This window comes from Astyanax mexicanus, chromosome 25, assembly GCF_023375975.1.
Source record: "Astyanax mexicanus isolate ESR-SI-001 chromosome 25, AstMex3_surface, whole genome shotgun sequence".
Lineage (NCBI taxonomy): Eukaryota > Metazoa > Chordata > Actinopteri > Characiformes > Acestrorhamphidae > Astyanax > Astyanax mexicanus.
Window position 1 is genome coordinate 3,956,937 of NC_064432.1, and position 24,112 is coordinate 3,981,048.

Below are 24,112 nucleotides of genomic sequence, written 5' to 3' on the forward strand. Positions count from 1 at the left end.
CCAGGTACTACCGTCTTGAGGGTTGTGAGAAGGTTATGAAGTGTTGTCAGGCTGGTCTGTCATCGCAGGAGTCACGTATCACAAATATCCTGTGCTTAGAGGCAGCGAGACAACAACATGTTCAGACGTAGCGGACAGGGAACGAGCGAGCGGAAGAGGCATTAGACAGGTTTTAATCCCTTCTAGTCATTTCTAGTCGCTTCTAGCCGCTTCGTCTTCCACGTCAGTCCGTTAGATGCCTTAGACAGAAGGCAGATTTCTGGAGTGTCTTCCCTGTCACTCTTCCTTCAGGGTGAATTAGCTTCAGACGAGCAGCCGCAGGTTCTGCGCCTTTAAAACACAGCAAGAGGGAGAGTGTGACTGTGCAAGAGAGAGAAAGAGAGAGAGAGAGAAAGAGAGAGTGCTTAGCTGTCAAACACTATGTCTATATTAGGGAATGAATGGGCTACACACAGAGAGAAACGCACTAGGACTTGTTTTCCTTAGCCGAGGCCTAAAGACACAGTTGAGTCACTGTTCCAGAGATTCTGAAGGGCCTCCTTACCCAGATGTGCAAGAAATGTCCTTCAAGAGCCAGCGACCAATGAGTCGTCTGTTTTCCTACGGGTGGCACATTCGGCGAGGAATGTCTGCGAAACCAAGTCGCGCCGTTTGAACCTTTCGCCGACTTGATGTCTTTTTTTTTGTCCACTCCCTTTCATTTTTGGGTGTTTGTGCAAGGATGCTTGTACAGTTACAGGGTTGACCGTTTTGAGAGGCGGAGATAAAAAAACCTCCCCTCAAAAAAGCAGAGGGTCAGAAAGGGAAGCCAAAAGCATTACGGCAGGCTAACTTGGCCTTGAGTCACGGACCTTTTTTTTTTGTGGCAGCCTGCCTGCGTCTAATCAAAACCAACTGGAGAAAGCTCTTTCCAAGCACGGGTAACTTGCAGACGTCAAAGCCATACTGAAAAAGAGAGAAAAAGAGAGAGAGAGAGAGAGAGAGAGAGAGAGAGAAGGAGGAAGAATAGAAGAGTGTGAGTGTCGCTCCAGAGGAAGTATTGAACTCTCTGAGAAAGTTGTGGGAGGACAGAGAGTAGAAAGTAGAGAGAATAAACAGACAGTGAAAGAAGTTAAGACAGAGAGAGACAGAGAGAGAGAGGGAGAGAAAGAGATGGGAGGGGGGTAAAGAAGGGGATGAATCAGTCTCGGAAAGTGTCAGGAGCACATGGAATCGCAGAGAAAGAGAGCAGTCATGTCCCGCCGGCACGAGCACTCTGCGTCAGCTAAAACCCGCTAATGCGATCAAGATGAGCTTCAGGCTGCAGGCTCTCCCACCACCCGGCGCCTTCATTCACTCTTCCCCACTTTTCCCCACTTGCCACGGCCTGGCTGAGCCTGAGAAGGCTCTGTGCGATTGAGACACCGAGCAGCCTGGTACGAATCTGGAGACGCAGGGGATCGAAAGGACTACACGTGGATCTACCTTTGAATAACTGTGTATTGAATGGTTCTGGAACAAGAAGAAGAAGATTGGACCAAGTATAAGTCCTCTGGTGACAGCTTTAGGGACTGACCCAAAATTATACCAAGACTGCTTCCTAAGCAGTCATGGACAGTTTTCTGGAAGCGACATAAGGAGGTACATTTTGAACATTTTGAAAGTGTCACCCTGAAGGGAGCTCGGCATTGCTGATTTTTCTTGTCGGTCGATACATTCGATTCTTGGCACTCCCTGTCACTCGGAAGCTTTCAAAGGTTTCTAAATTTCTGTGAACAACACTAGAGAAAGCTTCTGCAGATGCATGGGGGCTAAATTTGGGGAATCAATGATGAGGATAACGGATCCTAAAGCATCACGAGAGAGCCTTCTTTCAAAGATGCGGGATAGTCACAGTTGATGCAGTTGTTGAAAGCTATGTTTACTTCAACTTCAACTGCTAGGAGGATCTTAAGCCCTTGAAGAGAGTCAAGCTGGATGCTCAGCTCTGATGCTTCACACTTAGAGGATAAATTGTTTTCTTGTTTTTTCTTGGTCAATTCTAATCTTGACGATTGTCTCTCTTGGCGGCACTGGTCTTCTAGGAGTCCTAGTGTTTTTGTTTCTTGACTATCTTGCTGGTCAGTGATGCAGTCGTGGAGAGCTGTCCCACCAGTAGCCCCTGGTGACATGTGACCTCAGTAACCCGGATGACCCCAGGACTGGGCAGTGTCAGGGGAGTGAGATCACCACCCGGCGAGAACTGTGGGTAACAGGTCGTGACATCGCCTCGACCGGGCATCGCCAGCCAGCTGACAGTGACACACAGCCACACGAAGAAAAGAACAGAACAGAAGTGAATAGAAAAGGAGACCAGAGGAAAGGTATGGATTATTTTTGATAACCTTCTGGACTGTCTTATGATTTTTACATAATACTGCTTAGAAAAAAATCGCATTTTAAACAGGAACAGCTGCAGTTATGTGTAATTTATTACACACCTCTGGATAAAAATAAATTAAGAGATCACTTCAGTTTCTATATCAGCTTCTCTGATTTTGCTATTTATAGATATTTCTCCCAAATTCCAAGTAAAAATATCATCTAGATATCATTTAGAGAATTTATTTGCAGAAAATTACCAAATATACAAAAAGAAAACAAGTTCATATTTATAAAGTTTTAAGGGTTCAGAAATCAATATTTGGTGGAATAACCCTGGTTTTTAATCACAGTTTTCATGCATCATGTTCTCCTCACCAGTCTTACACACTGCTTTTGGATGACTTAATGCCACTTCTGGTGCAAAAAAAAATCAAGCAGTTCAGTTTGGTTTGATGGCTTGTGATAATCAGTCTTCCTCTTGATTATATTCTAGAGCTTTTCAATTTGGTATAATATAAGAAACTGCATTAAGTACAAGCTCCACAGCTACACAGTTCTTAGCCCTGAAACGTTCTTTACCTCTCGTTTCATTCATTCTTTTTCTGTCTCTACCTGATAGTTAGATTTGTTAGATTTGACATTAGCAAATAGCAAATAGCCAAAGGAAACAGAGCATGTGCTTTCCCTCATGCGCCTGACCAGAAGACCAGATGTTCCTTGTTGAGGAAACTAACCACTTACTTCACACAGACGTCAAGACATCTTTGAGCTAGCCGCTAACCGCTAACTTCACAGAGACGACACAAAAAATCATCTGTGCGGTAGCCGCTAACCGCCAAGTTCATAGGGATGTCAAACCCATCAAAAGCTCCTGCTGTTGCCACAGTGTAGAACTGGGTTCTTTGTCGTTTATTACCCCACTTCTTTCCATTTTTAGAACTTTCCAAACCTTTTCCGGCTAATTTTACCCAGGGGGTGGATCTCGTTTGGCAGCCAAGCCTGGCTGATTAACCCAGAGGGTAGAGAGTGGTCCAACTTTACTTACTTTTGAGGGGTGGAGTTCCTTTCTGCTGAAATGCTTGTCTGAATAAATGGTGATCTAAATGCTGAATGCTACATTCACACAATGATGTGATTTTTTTTTTTTTACAATTGTTGCATTGACTAGGTCTAGAATAAACAAACATATTGTGATTTCTAACAGCAGTCACTGCAGTAATTGTAATAATTATGTCAGAATTGCTCGATTGTATATAAGGAAATGTTTTACCAGCCCAAATCAGAATTGTGTTATATCTAGATTGTATCTAGACTACTTTTTTTGATGGTATAGGCTGACAGAATCTCATTGAACACTGAAAAAAGAAAAAGTTGGGAAAACTCAACATTTCTAAGCAAGTTTTTGTGATTTCAGCAAAAAAGCAGCAACAATTGTGCCAACTGAAAATCTTTAGTCCAGAAAATATTTTTTTATATATATATATACAGCTCTGGAAAAAATGAAGATCCCACTTTAGTTTCTGAATTAGTTTCTCAGATTTATCCCCTATCTAATTTATCCCCTGGTTTTTAATCACAGTTTTCATGCGTCTTGGCATCATGTTCTCCTCCACCAGTCTTACACACTGCTTTTGGATAAATTCATGCCTTTACTGCTGGTGCAAAAAATTCAAGCAGTTCAGCTTTTCAGGTTTGATGGCTTGTGATCATCCATCTTCCTCTTGATTATATTCCAAAGGTTTTTAAAACTTTTTTTTTTACCAGAGCTGTAGGTCTTATTTGATAATGTTATCCCAATTAAGTTCATTTCAAACAACATTTTGGAGTACATCCAAGTTCTTTCTAGTTCCTCTAAGGTACTGGGTAGTGTATAGATAGTTTAGATAATAGATAATGGGTGGACCCTACATCATTTTAAAAGCAAGTATCAGAAACTAACTAACTAGGTCAGAGCTGAACTGCAGAATGCTGCTGTGGTTCATTCTGAATAGCTGTTGATGACCACCACATGATAATGGGGATGATTAAGTGTCTGCCAATGTTTCGCCCATGATTTTAAGGCAGTACGTTCACATCTGACATCTGTTAAAACCGTTAACCCCCTACACGTGGGAGTTAGCGGAAATAATCTTGCAAAAAAATATTATCTTTCTTCTTATTCTTTTTCTTCTTGCACTTCTTCCCCTTTTTCCTCTCTCTTGTAGGTCTGCTTTAGTGCTTTGTGTGGGTGGATAAAGCAGGGCTCTATGGGATAGCAGAGGTCGCCGGCCATGCCTGTAGCCCTGAGCAAGAGGAGCTGGGAGGATCACGTAACCCCGCGCTCAAAAACCCAGTACAGCTACGACGACCTTGACCTAGTCTGCAGCCATGGCATCGTTGAAGGCAACGGCTCGCCCGCAGTAAGGAGCCGGAGGCCGAGGTGTGCATCGATGCCGGAATGCCGCCGCCGTCACCACCGGTCAGGGATTGGAGTTGGAGTTGGTGGGGAGAAAGATGAAAGTGATGAGGGTCTTGATTTGATTGATTCTAGGAGGGACAAGGCATTATCTGATGGATTTAAGGATGTAGAAACCTCTAGTTTTGAAGGAAAGTCAGGTTATTCCCCTCGGACTGATGATCTGGTCCAAAGGACAATGACTGAAAAGGACAAAGACAATAACCAGTCCATTGGTGTTTCTAATGAAGACTTCAGAAACGGTAACAAGGAGGATGAAGAAACTGCTGCTGATACTACCTCCTCTTTCTCGGAACATTCTGCAAAAGTTCTACAAGACAACCCTGAGAGACTTGAAGTTACTGCAACTGCTGAGACCTTCCACAGCAATTGCTCTAAAGAAGAAAAAGAAGAAGAAGAAGAAAAAGAAGAAGAAGACTGTACTGAGGTGACATTAAAACAAGAAGATATGATCGATTCGACACAAAGTCAACCAAACATTGGGTTGTCCCAACTGGAAGATGGAGGGAAACCTGTCGATGGTCCTATAGCTGACCAGCTTGTGAATGGACACGTCAAAGAAACGGTCTTAGCCAAGGTGACATCTAAAGAACCAGATTTTGATTTCAACCAATGTGAAGCAAAGGAGCAAACCAAAGAACAAAAGATCAATGATGTAATTGCAAATGTGGACACTACTGGAGAGATCACAAACTCTCAGATCGGAGATTCTGCAAAAGTTCCAAATCCCGACATCCAACAAAACTCTACAGCAACTATCACTCAATATAACGATGTCATCAGTGTTGGTGAGGTTTTGCCCACTCCAAACCTCAACATTTCGACTGAGCTTGAGTCTTCTTCTACAGGTCTACCAGAAAATGGCGCCAGAGTCTCCAAACTGGATACAATCCATGAGGTGTCCGTGGTTGATTCTGTAGAGAAATCAGTTGATCAGGTGATGGTGATCGAGAAGTCTAATTGTTCTACACCTACAACATTAGTGGACTCCAAAGATCCAAAGGAAGAGCTAAGGGAAATGCAACAGAATGATTCTTCTGGACCAGTACCTGAACAGGAATCTCTGGAAAACTGTCAAAACAAGGTCGTTGAATCTTCAGAGACCTCCACTGAGTCTTTACCGGAACGTTCCACATATACCTCTCAATCCAATGGACCCAGGATTGGTAATGATACAGTTCTTGATGGAAACGATGGGTTAGAAAGAGAGTCAAAACCTCAGGAACCCTCGGTGAGACTACGCACCAGGAAGGTAAGATACAGTACTTTCATTCTGTAATTGTTTAATTCCCGAAAAGTTGAGTTTTTAGGCTGCAACAAAGTTCTGGGTTTCTTAGGTGGGTTAATATCAAGTTAATATCATAGTTGTTTAAACTTCTGTGTAACAATATATATTTTTTTAAGAACACATTATATTTTTTACACTTCCATAAACACCCAATGCTCTGAAGTATTGCTTACTTTATTAGAACTGTATTGATAAAACATGTTGGTAAAATGTCGCTCGTGGGCAAATCTCCTTTTTCAGTGCTCACCATCTTATCATCTCTATAAAAAACAGGATTATAAAGTCAATATTTTTCTTCTTGACCCAGCTTGGCCTTGCTCTCGTTTTGCGTGAATTATAATAGAGAACTCACAGAGCATCACACATTTTGTGTTACCATGACAACTAGTATTTGAACAAAGTTTAATGTGGGAATATATTTTTTATTTTTTGGGGTGAAATAGTGAAAAAGGTGGGTCAGTGACACACAATGATCTTTTTTAACAGGCGGATTTTAAAATAGTAAAACAATAAATGTATCTACTGCAATTCTTCCAATATTAAAAATGTTGTGCGCACACGCATTCAGATTCAAATTTTAGATTATATCAGTCCTGACGCTGTCAGTCTGCCTGCTCTGGACTCGTTCTGCTCTGATTCACACAACAAGGACTCCAATTGCCAGCATGCACTCAAACGGGACATTCCTGACTCTGCTGATCGAGCTCGCCGAGCTTCTGAATGTCTACACCTGGTCTGTGTAGTATAAATACCCTGCAAAAAATAATACAATTGGACACGCATCACATCATTAATCAAATCATTAATCATTAATCAAAAAAAACAATTAATCAAGGTGGTAATTGTCCATGAACTGGACAACGCTATAGACGTTCATAACCTGGTTAAAAAAAAAAAAAAAAAAAAGCTGCCAAAAAGCCTTAATTGCAAACTGTTCTAAATGAAAATGTACTGTGTTCTGAACATCTTTGGAGACTTTAGATATTGTATTTCATTTTTTTCATTGTATTTACATTCTGTGTCGACAAATTTTTATAATCTATGTTTTTGATTATGTCAATTAATCGATTCAGCTCTATTGCAACAGGATAAAGTTAAACTACACAGACTGTATGTATCTGTTTATATGTAAGCAATATTCACTCAGCAACAACAAGGTAAGATGTTGACCAGGCCCCACACACACACACACACACACTGATGAAGCTGCAGTGTGTAAATCATTATGTCCAGCTTGCTGGCGTGCCCACTGGAAAACACTGACTTCATCCAGTGCGTTCGCATGTATGGCCTGGGGATCTATTATAAAAGCGCATAAAACTTCTATTGGACCAGAAATCAATATTTGGTGGAATAACCCTGGTTGGTTTTTAATCACAGTTTTTTTTTTTGTGCATCTTGGCATCATGTTCTCCTCCTCCGCCAGTCTTACACACTGCTTTTGGATAAATTTATGCTGCTTTACTCCTGGTGCAAAAAAGTAGTTCAGCTTGCGATCATCCATCTTCCTCTTGATTATATTCCAGAGGTTTTCAATTTGGTTAAATCAAAGAAACTCATCATTTTTAAGTGCTCTCTTATTTTTTTCCAGAGCTGTACATCAATATATTGGTCTTTTTGAGTGTGTGTGTTTCTCGGCACACTGTGTTTAGGCATGCTTGGCATGCTGTTATTCGTACAGCAGGGTCCGTTAGTGAGCGGTTGGCTCGGGCGCTGGTCACTGCGCTGTGCAGTGTGAAGTCCAGGGATATTTGTGTGAGTTCTTTAGGGGATGTTGGAGATTTGCTTCTTTTGGACAGCAAAGCTAAAGGCCATTTAAGGACCTGAACAGAGAGAGAGAGAGAGAGAGAGAGAGAGTGGACAATCTGGACAGTCAAGAGGGCAGTGTGACTTCTCTGAAATCACAAATACGATGTTGTGATGCTTGTTGCTATCTTCTATCTTACACCCCGTCAACAGTTTAGTTTCAGTCTTGGTGATGGGAAACACAGGTGCGCTACTGACTGCCTAAGTCAACACTCAGCAGCCCAATCCTATCTTAGCCATGCAGGGGCGACGTTGCTGAGATGCGTAAAAGCACTGCGTCGTTAAGATATCAATGTGCCAAAGTCAGAGCACACCTGGTTTTTAAATGGAATGACGAGTGGCACACTGAGATTACTGGTTTATTTCGCGTTACGCCCAAAACCCAACCACTATTATTTAAGATATTGAATTAGTACATGCCTTTTGCACGATTTGAGCTGCGCAAGGCATATTTTTTGTGCCCTCAGGATAACAAGGAAACAAAGAAACACAAATGAGAGGACTTCATTTGCTTAGAACTTACCATTGGTCCACCATTGGTTCACCACTACTCTGGAGGGTACAAATGATCTTGAATTTCCTCTACTTGTACATTGCAATCTATTTGACTTTGGATTGGTGGAGTCCGAACTCTGTAGAGATGGTTTTGTAACCAGTTCTTTAAATGTTGTTCTGGGTTGTTATATGACCTCCTGGATGAGTTGTCCATGCCCTTTTGGAATAAATGATAATCTGGAAAATGTAAGCATGACAAGAAATCGAAAACATTAGAAATATGTATCTTTTTCACACCACTGTAGATAGTAAAAGTATGCAGATAAACAGAAAGAAAACAGAAAAATAGTTTTAAGTTGTACATGTTTAACTACAGAGTGTTCTATATGATCAGTGATCAGTAAAATGGGTGTAGAAACAAGGAGGTGGTCATAATGTAATTTCAGGGCGTGTGGGTATGATGTGTTTAGTAGGCACAAATAGAGAAAGAGAGAAAGAGAGAGAGAGAGAGAGAAAGAACAAGAGAGAGAAAGAGAGAGAAAAGGAGAGAGAGAGAGAGAGTTAATCAAATAAACAAAGCTGGAGTAATAATAATGATGCTGATGATGGTGGTGATGATGATGGTAATGACTGTAGGTTCCGTAATTAGCTCTCTGGGGGATACCCGCTCGTTTGGCTCTTTTAGTTTCAGCTGATTGAAGCACATTTCGCGATAATGATGTCGAGGGGAGACTTGTTTGCAGACACCTGTGGCTGTTTTTCTTGCCGTTTTGTTCTTGTTCTTTTGTATCTTGGTTTAAAGGCTTTAGCAAATTTCTGCCGCCGTTCTTTTCTCCTGTTTGAACGTGGCGATGAGCTTCAGAATTAGCTTTTGGAGAAGTCCTCCTCTTGTTTAGACTTGGTTCTTTCTTTCTTAGGTATGGTCCTTGAAAGTTTCTCCTTTTTTCTTCACTGACCTGATGCTGTTTTTCCACAACAACACACTGCTTTACAACCAGTTTATGCCAGGGTGGGTCTCTCAACCAGTGGGCTACGGACCACTAGAGGGCTGTGAATAGCGCTGGACTGGTTTTCTAGACCAGCCTGGTGGGTTTACACCAACTTTTAAAAAAGTGAAATCGGCCCCTCTTTATGTTCACATGTCGAAAAAGACAAAGACATACTTTTTTGCACTATAAGGCACATTTTAAGTCCACTTTTCAGCCACTCTGCAGAAGTACAGCATTATAAAGAAGTTTCAGTGAAGTTTCTCCAGCACCAAGACTGGAGCAGTATTAGCATTATCTTACTAACCATAGCACTAGCTCTTTAACTTTAATAAATCACACTTGTTCTCCTTAAGACGCAAGTTTTAATAGTGGATAATTAAGTAATGTAACTAAAAGAACCAATGTAAGAAATCTAAAATGCAATTATATCTATATTAGTGGTGTCAATTTAAATACTAGTATATACTTATGTACTGGAGCTGGACAATGAAACGATTTTAGGATTCATGGCTAAATTGGAGCAGCCTGGTGGTCAATCTTCATTAATTGCACATTATTGCACCATTAAGAGCAGTAAGAGTGTGAAGGTTCAGTTAGCAGGGTAAGAGCACTGTAGTTTTGCTCCAAAAATATTGCAATGCACACAACATTATGGATGACATAACAGAGTTCAAAAGAGGACAAATTGTTGGTGCACGTCTTTCTTGCTGGAGCATCTGTTACCAAGAGTCAGCAAGTCTTTGTGATGCATCAAGAGCCACGGTATCGTCAGCAGGGTAATGTCAGCATACCACCAAGAAGCACCGACCACATCCAACAGGATTAACTGTGGACGCTGTAAGAGGAAGCTGTCCGAAAGGGATGTTCGGGTGCTAACCCGGATTGTATCCAAAAAACGTAAAACCACGGCTGATCAAATCACGGCAGAATTCAATGTGCACCTCAACTCTCCTGTTTCCACCAGAACTGTCCGTCACCACTATAAATGATTGTGGTCTAAAACCAGGTGATTCAGTTTCATTGTCCAACCCCTGTGTGTATGTTTGAGGGGAGATGAATCCAACATGGGGCACTGAAATAAAGAATGCATGATAAATTGGATAGAGGAAACCCATTCATCGTCATAAAAAAGATTACAAAGATATATCGTAAATGATTAATAATGATCAATAGTGAAGTAATGTGTAATGCTGTAGAATGTTGTAGAGGTTCTTAATGGTTCCCAATGGATTTCGTGGCCTTCTGGGTGAGTGACGCCTGACCACATTGGCCATTTTAAATACTTATGCTGATGTGGTATCCCATACGTCCAATAATTCCTGAGCAGAGCACGGTCCAAACCAAACAGTGTCATGGTACAGCCCATTGGCTGCAGCAGATGGTTTATTAGAGAAGCAAGTAAGCAGAAAAAAAAACACAACATGAACACCCAGTATTGGCTCCCATGCCGCCTAGATCATCTGGAATGATGTACTATGTGCAATTGAGTGAACGTAGGCGTGTTCATGTCCTACATAAGACTTTCCAGCTGAATCTGGATCAGCTATTCTAACTTATTATCTATATACACTTATCATCTATTATTTTAGCTCTACTGAGTATGTAGGACATTCTTTCACCCTTCAGTTCTTCAATGCTCAGGACCCCACAGGAGAGAAAACCACCACAGATCACTAGATACAGTGTTATGAATGGATCAGACACAGCTGTGCTGCTGGTGTTCTTAAACATCTCAGTGTCACTGCTGGACTAAGAATGCAGAAGTCCACCAAGAGTGTCCAGTGGCACCACCAAGGCAATGTCTTGTGAGGATGGAGGATGGATGAAATACAGTAATAATCCCCTCCAAAACCATTGAAACAGTAAGTTTGATATTAAACGATGAATATGAGTCAAAAGATCAACATTTCAGCCTTTATTTCCTGGTATGGACATCTGGATCTGATACACAGTTCACTAGATACCACCTTCTGTCTGAACCCATTCATATTTCTTACGAGCAAAAGTATCGGAACGCGTGACTGTCAAAGAAAGTCGTCACTGGTGTATTAAGTAACAGATGTCAAACAGAGTGGAGGTAGTGTCCTGGCTTAAGCTTGCATGGCTTCCTCTGGGATGGGCTCGTTAATCTTAATCTTAATTGATGGTTAGCGAACTCTTGGTCGATCAAGTTAAAGAAAGATGGAACCAAAATGATCGGGAGATCCTTTAACATGAAGCAAGATAATGATCCGAAACCCACTGCAGCCTGGAAGAACATCGCAGAGGAAGATCCCGATGTAAAAATGTGTAGAAATAAAAGCTGAAATGTTGATCTTTTGTCTCATATTCATCTTTTAATATCAAACCCAAGTGTTTTTAATCTACAGCAGAACTAAATGGATCAGCCTCACTGTTCCAATACTTTAGAAAAGGGGCTGTAGTTGTTTATCGTATATCACATTTGTTCCGATGGTGCCGTTCTTAGGGTGATTTTTAGTTTTGAAAAAACTTACATTTTTGCTGATCTGGAAGTGTGTCAGATGGTTCTTAAGATCAGTATGTATAGGCAGGGTTCTAGAAACGGCATACGTATTTACAGTAGTATATAAATACTAATAGATAGTCGTTTTTTGCCACAGTTGGTCCAATGGTGTCTTAGGTTGTTTTAAGCAGAAATCAGTTTTGAAGTAGATTTTTTTAAGCTGGTCTGAAAGCTTGTCAGATGGTTCTAAGGGCAGTTTAGGCATGAAAGCATGATAAAGCTCTGCTCTCGTTGGCCGTGGCCCTCAGTATTTTATCAGACCGCTGCCATTGTTATGGCCTTAGGGACTAACCTACGCAAGATTCATAATGTTTTCCTTTGGAGTGCAAGACTATGAAGCAATTTTTGGGTTGTGTGTGTGTGTTTGTACTGAACTTTACACACAGTTTCCCTCCGGCTGAGAGGGAGAGCTGGTCGCAGGCTTTTGGATGAAAGTTTGCAGAGCGTTTTCCACCTTAAATTGTAGAATTGAAATGTCTTGTCAAGAAATGACTGTTAAACATATGTTTATATGTAGGGCTCTAACACATCAACTAAGTGTGGAGGACTGTGCTTGTGTTGGTGCCTTGGCCTGGCACGCACACCACTCTACACCAAAACTGGTGGACTGTGGTAGTCTGTGGACAAGAATGCTAATGCTAATGCTACTAATATGAGTCAGTTGGCAAGATGCTAATACAACTCATTGGGCAAGACTTCTAAGCAATGCCTCATAAGCAAGACTCATAATGCTATATTTGCCTACCGATATTAGTCCATTGGCAAGATTCCTAAGTTTGCCCATGCCAACTTTAATACGAGTCTTTGGGCAAGACCAGGAACGTGCACAGGAATCTTGAAGGGCAGTTGCTCTAATATTAAGAAAGGGCACCACCCCCCTGACCCCCCTCCCCAATCAAAATCAATCAAAATTACGAATTATAAAGAAAATCTTGTTGAAATATGAAATCATATTTGCCTATATTCTTTTTTCCCCTCCCTCGGAAGGGCAATATCAGCCAAGGACGGCAAAAGGGCAGTTGCCCAAGAACATTGGGCCATAGCGTCTGCACGTCACTGGGCAAGACTCCCAAAGTTACATTCTTCTACAGGTATTGAACAGTGGTATGAAAAAGTTTGGGCACCCTTGATCAATCAACCACTGATTTTTCTTTGTAAATCGATGGTTGTTCGGATCATCAATTTCAGTTAAATATATCATATAACAGAAGAACACAGGGATATTTGGGAAGTGAAATGAAGTTTATAGGATTTACAGAATGTAATAGAAAAATTATATCAAAATTTAGTTGATAGATCCTCCTTTTGCAGAAACAACAGCCTCTAAATGCTGTAAAGTGTTTGTGTTGGAATGCTGTGTTCTTTTTCCTCCAAATAACTCCAATTTTTCATCATTTTCATCATTATTCATCATATTTCAAAATGAAGCTGGTTTGTCTAAATGTGCTTTAGCTTTAGCATACCTCAAGCGACTCTGTTTGTGGCGTGTGCTCAGAAAAGGCTTCTTCTGCATTAATTACTCTCCCATACAGCCTCTCCTTGTGCAAAGTGCACTGAATAGTGAATAGTGAATGATGCACAGGTGTTTGGAGCTGGTCTGGAGGTCTGTAGGTTGACCATGACTGTTCTCACCATCCTTCTCCTCTGCTTATCTGAGATTTTTCTTGATCTGCAGCTTCAGATCTTAACTAGAACTGTGTCTGTGGTTCTTCCATTTCCTCACTCTGTTCCTCACAGCTGAAATCTCTGAGATTATTGAGCTTTTCGTATCTTTTCCTCTAAAGCATGATGTTGAACAAGCTTTGTTTTCAGGTCATTTGAGAGTTTTGTTTTGAGGCTCCCATGTTGCCAGTATGTGCCCTTGAGCAAGACAACATCTGCTAAGGCTACATTTGCCAACCAATAGAAGTCCTTAATACGTTATCAAGACTCATCTAAAGCCAAAAAATCCCGGCTAGCATGATTTATTGACTCTAGATAAGAACGTTAAGAGCATTTCAATGTCTCCTAGGTCACTGAAACCTGATATTTTGTAATCTAGACAATCATGTGAAAAGATGTGCACATTTGAATCAAGCCAGTTCAATAAATCAGAGTTTGTCGATGTACTGTAGCATTAAAAGCCCATAAAAAAGGAACCTTTCAGTATAGAAAAAGTGATGCCGCAAGCCACCATCCACTAGATTGCATTTTATCTGCATTGACTACTGGAATAGCTGTGTGTGTGTGTGTTTTTATCACGTCTTCACACGTGTGACATTTTGGAACAAATTACCTCCCACATCTGATAAACAATATTTTTATTTCCTTTTCTATGGGCAAATTTTTTTTTCTGTGCACTAAAACAATACCAAACAGGGTCAAATCAATTTCAGCAGAGTCAGGGAGGGATGAAATAGGCCTCATTATTGTCCCACAGTCGCCCTGATGACGACGCCTCGCATGCCAGCGCCTGCAGGGACAATTTCCCCACATTATTGTGGGCGTCACGCAGCCTACCATAAAACCACTGCCCATAGATAAAGCCCAGAACATCTATCTGCAACATCGCAGAACAATGCGGCCGTGAAAAAGCACGTACGTCTCCAGAGAAAATGAATAGAGTTCTCTAAATGTAGGTATTGTGATGATATACACTGAGGTAGGCGGAGCTACAGTCTCTCATTAATCAGAGTGAGTATACAGCTCTGGAAAACATTTAACAGACAACATTTCTCCCAAATTCCAAATAAAAAAATTGCCATTTAGAGCATGTATTTGCGAAAAATGAGAAATGGCTGAAATACCAAAAAAAAAGATGCAGAGCTTTCAGAAAACAAGTTCATATTCATAAAGTTTTAAGAGTTCAGAAATCAATATTTGGTGGAATAACCCTGGTTAGTTTTTAACCACAGTTTTTTTCATGCATCTTGGCATCATGTTCTCCTCCACCAGTCTTACACACTGCTTTTGGATAACTTAATGCTGCTTTACACCTGGTGCAAAAAAATTTTTCGAGCAGTTCAGCTTGGTTTGATGATCAGCTTGTGATGATCATCCATCTTCCTCTTGATTATATGCTCTTTTGCCCCGTTTTTCTGCACTAGAAATGCGCACTCTCTCCACTTTGTAGACTCTTTGGCCCGTTTTTCTGTTCTAGAAATGCGCACTCTCTCCGCTTTTAGACTCTTTGGCCCGTTTTTCTGCGCTAAAATGCGCACCCTCTCCGCTTTTAGACTCTTTGGCCTGATTTTCTGCGCTAGAAATGCGCACCCTCTCCGCTTTTAGACTCTTTGGCCCGTTTTTCTGCGCTAGAAATGCCTACCCTCTCTGCTTTTAGACTCTTTGGCCCGTTTTTCTGCGCTAGAAATGCCTACCCTCTCTGCTTTTAGACTCTTTGGCCCGTTTTTCTGCGCTAGAAATGCCTACCCTCTCCGCTTTTAGACTCTTTGCCCTGTTTTTCTGCGCTAGAAATGCCTACCCTCTCTGCTTTTAGACTCTTTTGCCCGTTTTTCTGCGCTAGAAATGCGCACCCTCTCCGCTTTTAGATTCTTTGGCCCATTTTTCTGCGCTAGAAATGCGCACTCTCTCCGCATTTAGACTCTTTGACCCGTTTTTCTGCGCTAGAACTTTCATTCTATTTCTAAAATACCTCGCGGGCTGCTCCAAAAAAGGAAACGGGCCGCAAATGGCCCGCGGGCCGTAGTTTGGACACCCCTGAGCTAATGCTAATACTGCTCCAGTCTCACTGAGACCCCTTTATAATGCTGTACTTCAGTGGAGTAGCTTTACTGCTCTTCACAACCTGACTGGTAAAATCTATACATAAGGCACGCTGGATTATGAGGTACATTGTCTATTTTTGGGGAAATTAAAGGATTAAAAACAAATAAAAATACAGTGTATTCAGTTGCCAAATAATTGGTGCATAACAAACCAGAATTTCATGATGCATTGACTGACTAATATACTGTAATTGCTCCAAAATGAAAGGAAGTTAAAGAACTGTGAAAATTGCATTTTGTAGATACGGTGTTTTTCGTCCCTGACAGCGTCGATATGTTTGAGAAAGCCGCAGACTCTGCAAGTAGAAGCTCTATTGAGTAACGTCCAGCGGGATTATTAGGTCACACTGAAACGTCCTTCTGTCCTTCAGACATCTGCTGGAGTCACATGACACGTGAAAGGCATGTCCACTAGCTCAGCCAAATACTTACGTCTGGTTCTGGCTCATTTACTCGGGTAAACAGGTTTCGCAGGGAATCTGGGGGCTGGCGGATTAATCCACTACGGTCCGGTTTTCTGGACGCAGGTTGTGGCTGGCATGAAATAACTGTACACTGGAAAACCTTTTGGGTTGTGGATAGTGGGTAGCATCAGTGCCAGGCCCATAGGGTGCTTTTCTCATGCAGACCTGACTCAAATTTAGAAGGCCTTCATTGTATCTTGTAGGTCGGAGGACAGGCTAAACCGATTTTGGGTCACCCTTTGCCTAACTACAGTTAATTAATAATGCAAATAAACCAAGAGAGAGTTGGTGTTTTGCTCTGGCTGCTGGTTAAATCAGAGATTTTAAACACAGCCTTACCATCTGATTTTATGTCCAGACCCTCGAGGCTGTAATATAAGGTGGGGGCTCGTCCGGGATTGGCTTTGATTCCATTGCCTGTGTTTAATCTTCCCTATTATCTTTCTTGTAAAACTGCTGTTTGTGAAAGAGATGTGTGAGAAGTGTGAACAAGCTTTTAGTTTAGTTGTTGATGTTTAGTTGTTGATGCTTGATGTAAAGATTCTATACTGAATCAAAGGTTAATTCAAACATTCTTATATGATATTCTTATGAACTGTCTTGTGGGTATTTTCACTTAAATTTTCACAGATGCCCAAAACCACCAATAAAATGTTTGCAATTGTTGCAATGAAGCATACTGGCAGAGCTCGATAGCTATCGTTAGCCAGTTAGCCAGTCCCGCTGTGTCCTGCCTGGAGAGAAATGAAAACAGCACTTTATCTGAGGAGCTCCTGCTGCTGTTCCTTGCAATATGAGTGATTTTATCTGATTAAAAAAGAAAAAAAAAACAACAACAGAAAACAGCAATTATTCAGGAATGGAATTGTGCAATCGATCTACAGCTCGGAAAAAAGTTCCTCTCCTCCCTCAGATGAGCCCAGGATCGGTCCTGAGTGCAGAATCATTTATTCAGCACAAGTGATAAAACTCCCTAAAACTATATATATTATACTATATAAATTATATAAACAAACCAGAATATGTTTCATATTTTAGATTATTTAAAGTAGCACCTCTTGCTTAGATAGAGACAGTTTTGCACATCTCGGCTGGATTTTCGGAGTCAGCTTTATGAGGTAGAGTCACCAAGACTGTGAGCTTTCAGTTAACAGCTGTGCTGAACTTGTCAAGAGTCAATTATTTGAATTTCTTGTCTCTTAATATGTTTGAGAGCATCAGTTGTAAAGCTGTGAAGAGGTAGAGCGGGTGGTATACAGTGAATAGCCCTATGTGAGTAATGTTCTAATCTAGATTATGGCAAGAGCTACTCAACTACGCAAAGACCATCAACATTTTTTTGATGAAACTGGCACTCATCAGGACCGCCCCAGAAAATAAAGACCAGGAGTTACCTCTCTTGCACAGGATAAGTTTATCAGAGTTACCAGCCTCAGTTTTTTTTTATTTTGTTTAACACTTTTAAGTTACTACATTATTCTTTCTTTATGTGATTCTTTATAGTCTGAATGACTTTAGTTTACATTTACAATTTAGGAAAAAAATTGTTTTTTAAAAAGCTGTGAGACACTTGAACCAGGGTCACGTCCTCCCGAGCTCTGTGGGAAAGACTGTCTGTGAGAGGTGCATTGTGGGAAAATGCAGTGGTGTGGGAACGGTCCTGTCGCCAAACAGGAAGTGGCTTTAGGAATGTCCAGAAGACAAAAGCAAATAAACAAATAGATAAACAAAAGCAGATGGAGGGAATTTGAGGAACCGGCGCTGGAACGCCTGAAAAACAGAGAATTATCAGAAATGCTGTTGTTCTGGTTGTTTTCTCTCTGTGTGTGTGTGTGTGTGTGTGTGGCTGCATCAGCAAATCCAATAGCTTTGACAGGCTAATTCAGCGCTAAATGCAGAATAAATGTACGGGCAGATATTACAGAGGACAGAGACCAACACACACACACACACACACACATAGGGAGACTTCTATTCATCCTTTCTGATCAATATTCCCTGAAGTCTTGTTAAAGAATACAAACTACCACAAAACCACCACACACACACACACTCGAGATCTCACTAATGTTCGGTCATCAAAGTGCAGCTCTATTGATCCGTATATAAAGCGTATACCTGCACCACATCATGCAAAAAGTCCTGGTACACTGTGGTACGTTCCAATTTGGTCCCATTTTTTTCTGCTGCTGATGTAGCATTACTGGTTAGCCAGCGAACTCTGAGAGAATCAGCTCTATACAAATGGAGTAGACTATGGTAGGTGAAGAAAAACAATATACATTGGAAAAAATTGAGTTTCTTTGATTTTACCAAATTGAAAACCTCTGGAATATAATCAAGAGGAAGATGGATGATCACAAGCCATCAAACCACCAAACTGAACTGCTTGAATTTTTGCACCAGGAGTAAAGCAGCATAAAGTTACCCAAAAGCAGTGTGTAAGACTGGTGGAGGAGAACATGATGCCAAGATGCACGAAAACTGTGATTAAAAACCAGAGTCATTCCTCTAAAAACTCTTAAAACTTTATGAATATGAACTTGTTTTCTTTGCATTATTTAAGGTCTGAAAGCTCTGCATCATTTTTCCAGAACTGTATATCATAACAAGAATAATTCCCAAACAACTTTAACCTTTCCGACAAGATAACTCCTCACAGTTTATACTGATGTGTTTTTTCCACAGCTTATCCTGTGCTACAGAGGTAACTCTCGCTCTTGCTTTCCTGGGAAGGTCCTGATGAGTGCCAGTTTCATCATAACATTTTGGATGGTCTTTGCGACTGCACTTGAGGATACTTGAGGAAGTTCTTTTAATTACAGTTTTTGTGCATCTTGGCATATTCTCCTCCACCAGTCTTACAGACTGCTTTTGGATAACTTTATGCCTGCACTCCTGGTGCAAAAATTCAAGCAGTTCAGATGTGCAGATGTGATGGATAAAACACATATAAACCAATAGGGTGTTGGAGTGGTATATTTTTACACTTCTCTACATCACTCTATCTGGATGGAGAGAATTATCTAGATTGGGTTTTATTTTTTTAATTATAAGAAGTCTTAATGAAAATGAGCTCAAATGAATGGGGAAATGGTAAAGAGGCTATTTTTTTTTAAATGTAAGGAGTAGAAAATTCAGATAATTGTGTGAAAATGTAAGGAATAGAATTAAAAAGTCATATGAAAAATAATTTCTGTAAAGTTTCTACTTAAGTAGGATAATGACATATTTGTACTTTGTTACTTGAAACCTACAAAGCATTACAGAGTGCTTCTATATGCTCAGGAAATCTGGAAAATACATAAAATGTGTAGAAACAAGCAGACGGTCATAAAATTATGCTTGATCTGTGTAAAGTGTGTGTGTGTGTGTGTGTGTGTTTGTGTTTTCTCTGATGTCTGGCTCCCTCTAGTGTTTAAATAGGTAAACATGGTAACAACTCCCAGACAACATGCCCATGAGGAGCTTGTATGAGTAACATAACATTATGACCTCGTTATCTCTTCGTCATCATTTTATTATCTCCATTAATTATATATACTAATCACACTATTATAGTTCTACTTTTGTTCTATAACCTCCTGAGACCCAGACTTTTGCTTAGTGTGTATTTTAAATTTATCCTAGCTATTTGAGATTAGCAGGACCTACCAAGTATAACAAACTAAACTTTGCCTTTGTACAGGAAATAGATTTTTTTTTTTAGATTAAAAATGATTCTTGCCATTTGGGATCAGAAGGACCCAACTCTACAGTAAGTAAAATTAACTACTTTTAAATATAAAATTCAATGAGAATTGTTACCTAGACCACTTATCTGCCTGGATTGGCTGTAAAAACGTTTGATTGGGATTCCCGACATCTTTTTTTTTTTAATCAATTGAGTATAATATTGTTATGTGAACACTAGCTGATATGGGCAGCATCTCTATATAAGGCCAAAGGGTCAATGTTTTAATAAATTATCATATAAGAAATGTAATGTCCACTTATGAGGACATAGGGTCTCAAGAGGATAACTGTTTTTCACAGGCCATTACTGCCTGGAACTGCTATGGTGGTGGTGATGTGTTAGTAGTTAGTAGTGTGTGTGTGTGTGTTGTGCTGGAGGAATGAATAGATGAGATGCAGCAGTGCTGCTGGAGTTCTTAAACACTGTGTTCACTCACTGTCCTCCACTCTATTAGACACTCCTACTGTACCTTACGGTGGGTAGTAACACTGAGGTGTTTAAGAACTCCAGCAGCACTGCTGTGTCTGCTCCACTAGTATTAGCACAACACACACTACTAGCACAGGTGTTGGCTGGGAAGTCCTAGAAAACGTACACTTTGCTAGTTACGGTAGCATGATGCAAACAGGTTCAGAACTTAAATTAAATTAAACACTCACTGACAGTATTTGTCTTGTCATCTTTTATTTTTATTTTTACTGATAACTGGCTTTTGTTAATGCACCTGTAGCCCCTTCCTCCTCCATCCCCTTCCCCCAGCTCCCACTTCACGCTCACAGCCCCCCAGGCTCTCCCGGCAGGCCTCTGTCAGATGGAAACGAGGAGTAAATAAGGTTAAGTGTGTGTGCGAGCTGTAGAAAGTCACCTGCAGTCCGTGGGGAAATGCCTTTAATGCTGCATTTACATCCAAACACTCCGGCAGCAGTCTGAGACCGAGCCGTCATGCGCAGTGAGTGTGATTAAAAACGATAGCCCAACACTCCGGCTAAATGTCACAGGAAAGGTTAGCACTCGGGGAAGATATGCAGCCTGAACATGTAGCGCGAATATGAAGTGTGTGTGTGTGTGTGTGTGTGTGTGTGTGTGTGTGCAAAATGCTAAATCAGATATCACATCTCTTTTTCCACAAAAAGATTGTGAAATATTATTCTAGAAATATTATTTATTTGTAGAAATTTTAAATATTATTTATTATTCCAATAATATTACTTTTTAGTAATAATCAAAGTCGGGTTTAGTTTGTAATATATATATATATATATTACAAACTATAGACTAATGTCTAGTTTTTAGTAGTCTAATAATACATTTTCTGATTTTTTTTTTTTAATAATCTAATGCAATTTCTAATCCGATTAATCTGATTGAATCTGGTCTAGTTTGTAATATTCAAAAAATCTAGTGTCTGGTTTATAATAGACTAATAATTTAATCTAATTTGTAATAGTCTTATAACCTGGTGTAGGTTATCATAGTATATGAATCTAGTCTGTTGATTGATGATTATTCAGTCTAATTCCTAACACTCTAGTTTACATCTGATGATGTAATTGAATTGAGTGTGAAGTTTAGGTAATAATTGTCATTTTGTTTTATAGTAGTCAGTAGTTAATAGACCCAAAAAACTGATCCCTATGGGACTTCACTAGATATACTAAACTAAATGGTTGCCAAATCATTCACAACTGTTTTTTTGCATTATAATTAATGTCCAAATAATACATCTAGAGTTGTAAGAGTTTGTTCAGTTAGTGTTTTAATAGTAAAACACCACCTGAGGTCAGTGTTCATCCTTCTATCAGAGAGATAGACAGAGAGAGAGAGAGAGAGACAGAGAGAGAGGTGGTTTTAATATGTGTGTATAAATGTGTAGAACATCATTTATTTTAAAATAATCCCAATTAGAGGAAAAATTATATATTGAGAACAACAAGTTAAATTGATGAGAAAATTAAGTCAAAAACATCGTAAATAAAGAAAGTTAAATAGTCATGAGAAAGTAAGTATTTAAAAATAATAAAGTACAAATGAATATATATATATATAGTAAAAATCAAAGTCGGGTTTAGTTTGTAATATATATCATCTAGACTAATGTCTAGTTTTTAGTAGTCTAATAATACATTTTCTGATTTTTCTATAATCTTATGCAATTTATAATCTGATTAATCTGATTGAATTTAGTCTAGTTTGTAAAATTCTAATAATCTAGTGTCTGGTTTATAATAGACTAATAATCTAATCTAGTTTGTAATAGTCTTATAGGTGTAGGTTATCATATACATATATATATATATATATATATATATATATATATATATATATATATATATATATATATATATATATATATGTATATGATATCCTACACCTATAAGACTATTACAAACTAGATTAGATTATTAGTCTAGATTAGATTACTAGTCTTCACAGCTGCAGCTAAGTTAGCATTGACTAGCGTTACCTGAGCTGACCCAGGCTAAACTGCTAGCTGTACAGATGGAGTATTCAGAATGCTCATAAGGCCAGGAGACACACACACACACACTCTTTCTCTGTGTTTCAGAAAGCAGCTATTAGCCTGTTAGCATGAGCTGCTGTACTGAGTCAGTCTGAGGTAAATCGCTAGCTTGGTGTTTGCTAGCGTCGCTGACCTTTTTCTGCTGATTGATGAAATTAGAAACAAATATGACTCTTGCAAAGAGGGACACTAATCACAGCTGCTTGTGTGTGTGTGTGTGTGTGTGTGTGTGTGTGTGTGTGTGTGTGTGTGTGTGAATGGTTGATTTGATTTTGTTTAGCATGAGAGCACTCCAACACGCTACCCAGCTGTTTTTCACTAATTTGATTGCGTGGAATCAACTTTGAGAAAAACCTCGAAATTGAGGCATGAACTCTCTCTTTCTCTCTCTCTCTCTCTCTCTCTCTCTCTCTCTCCCTCTCTCTCTCTCTCTTTCTCTTACAGAGTGAGACGGAGAGAGAGAGAGAGAGAGAGAGCTATGTTGTGCTGTCCTTTGTAATGAAACTACAAATATATCACACGCCGTGCAGCAGCTAAAAAAGGCTAAATTGCTAATCTGAGGAAATAAATTGGGGTCAAGTAACGTCTCTAAGGCGTGGTACGTATGACTATGTTGACGTGCGATACGAACGCCTCAACAAATTAGCTTAGCCTACTTTTTTCTTTTAGCCAAATTTACCAGTTTGGTGATTAGCGGTACATTCGCTTTCTGAGAAACTAACGTTTAGCTGACGCTTTTATCCAGAGCGACATACAAGCTTATTTCTATTACAGAATTGGGCCAATGAAGTTTTAGGAGTCCTACCCAAGGACTCTTATTGGTGTAGCGCAAAATTCAGTCACCCAGACCTGGAACTGAACCCCAGTCTCCAACAATGTGGTAGTTAGCTTACTGGCAGGTAGTGGTGTTATCCACTGCGCCACACCTACCACAGTAACCAACCAGTATAAGGTATATTTCTGTTTTGGTTAGACCAGACCAAGTTGGTAGGACCACCATCGCCAAGTTTGTCGACTAAGCTTGACCAATTTTTTGTTAGTAAAATTAAATTTAGCACTTTACTTTACCAATCACTAATAAACGGGTATTAATATGGTAATATTTTTGTATATTATATGTTGTAGAATAAGTCGTATTTATCCATAAATTAAATATACAATTTTCTACTTGTTACTGATTAATAAATCAGTAATTGTGGAGGTAATACAGCTCCGTAACTTATGGAGAATAATGTATTAATATTATGTTGGTTATGTTGATATTAAACTGGTTGACCAGCATCTACAGCATGACCAAAGCTTGCCCAGTATAACCAAAATGAAATGCAACAGTACTGGTTAAGATATGATCAATTTACCAAATTGAAATCGTCTAGAATATATCGAGAGAAAGATGGATCATCACAAGCCATAAATTTTTGCACCAGGAGTAAAGCAGCATAAAGTTATCCAAAAGCAGTGTGTAAGACTGGTGGAGGAGAACATGATGCAAAGATGCCTAAAAGAAAACTGTGATTAAAAACCAACCAGGGCTATTCCACCAAATATTGATTTCTGAACTCTTAAAACTTTTATGAATATGAACTTGTTTTTGTCTGAAAGCTTTGCGTCTTTTTTGTTATTTCAGCCATTTCTTATTTTCTGCAAATAAATGCTCTAAATGACGATATTTATTTTTGGAATTTGGGAGAAATATTGTCTGTAGTTTATAGAATAAAACAACAATG

General features: G+C 39.7%; 1 protein-coding gene across 1 annotated transcript in view; it reads left to right on the top strand.

Moving 5' to 3' along the window:
- Window positions 1-875: 875 nt before the first annotated feature.
- Window positions 876-24,112, top strand: part of dlc1 (DLC1 Rho GTPase activating protein) — a 134,084-nt gene continuing 110,847 nt past the window's right edge. Inside the window, exons 1-2 of the mRNA XM_049472219.1 lie at window positions 876-2,342; window positions 4,548-6,050. Coding sequence (XP_049328176.1) covers window positions 4,614-6,050 — 1,437 coding nt within the window. The 5' untranslated portion in view covers window positions 876-2,342; window positions 4,548-4,613. The remainder of the gene's footprint in view (window positions 2,343-4,547; window positions 6,051-24,112) is intronic.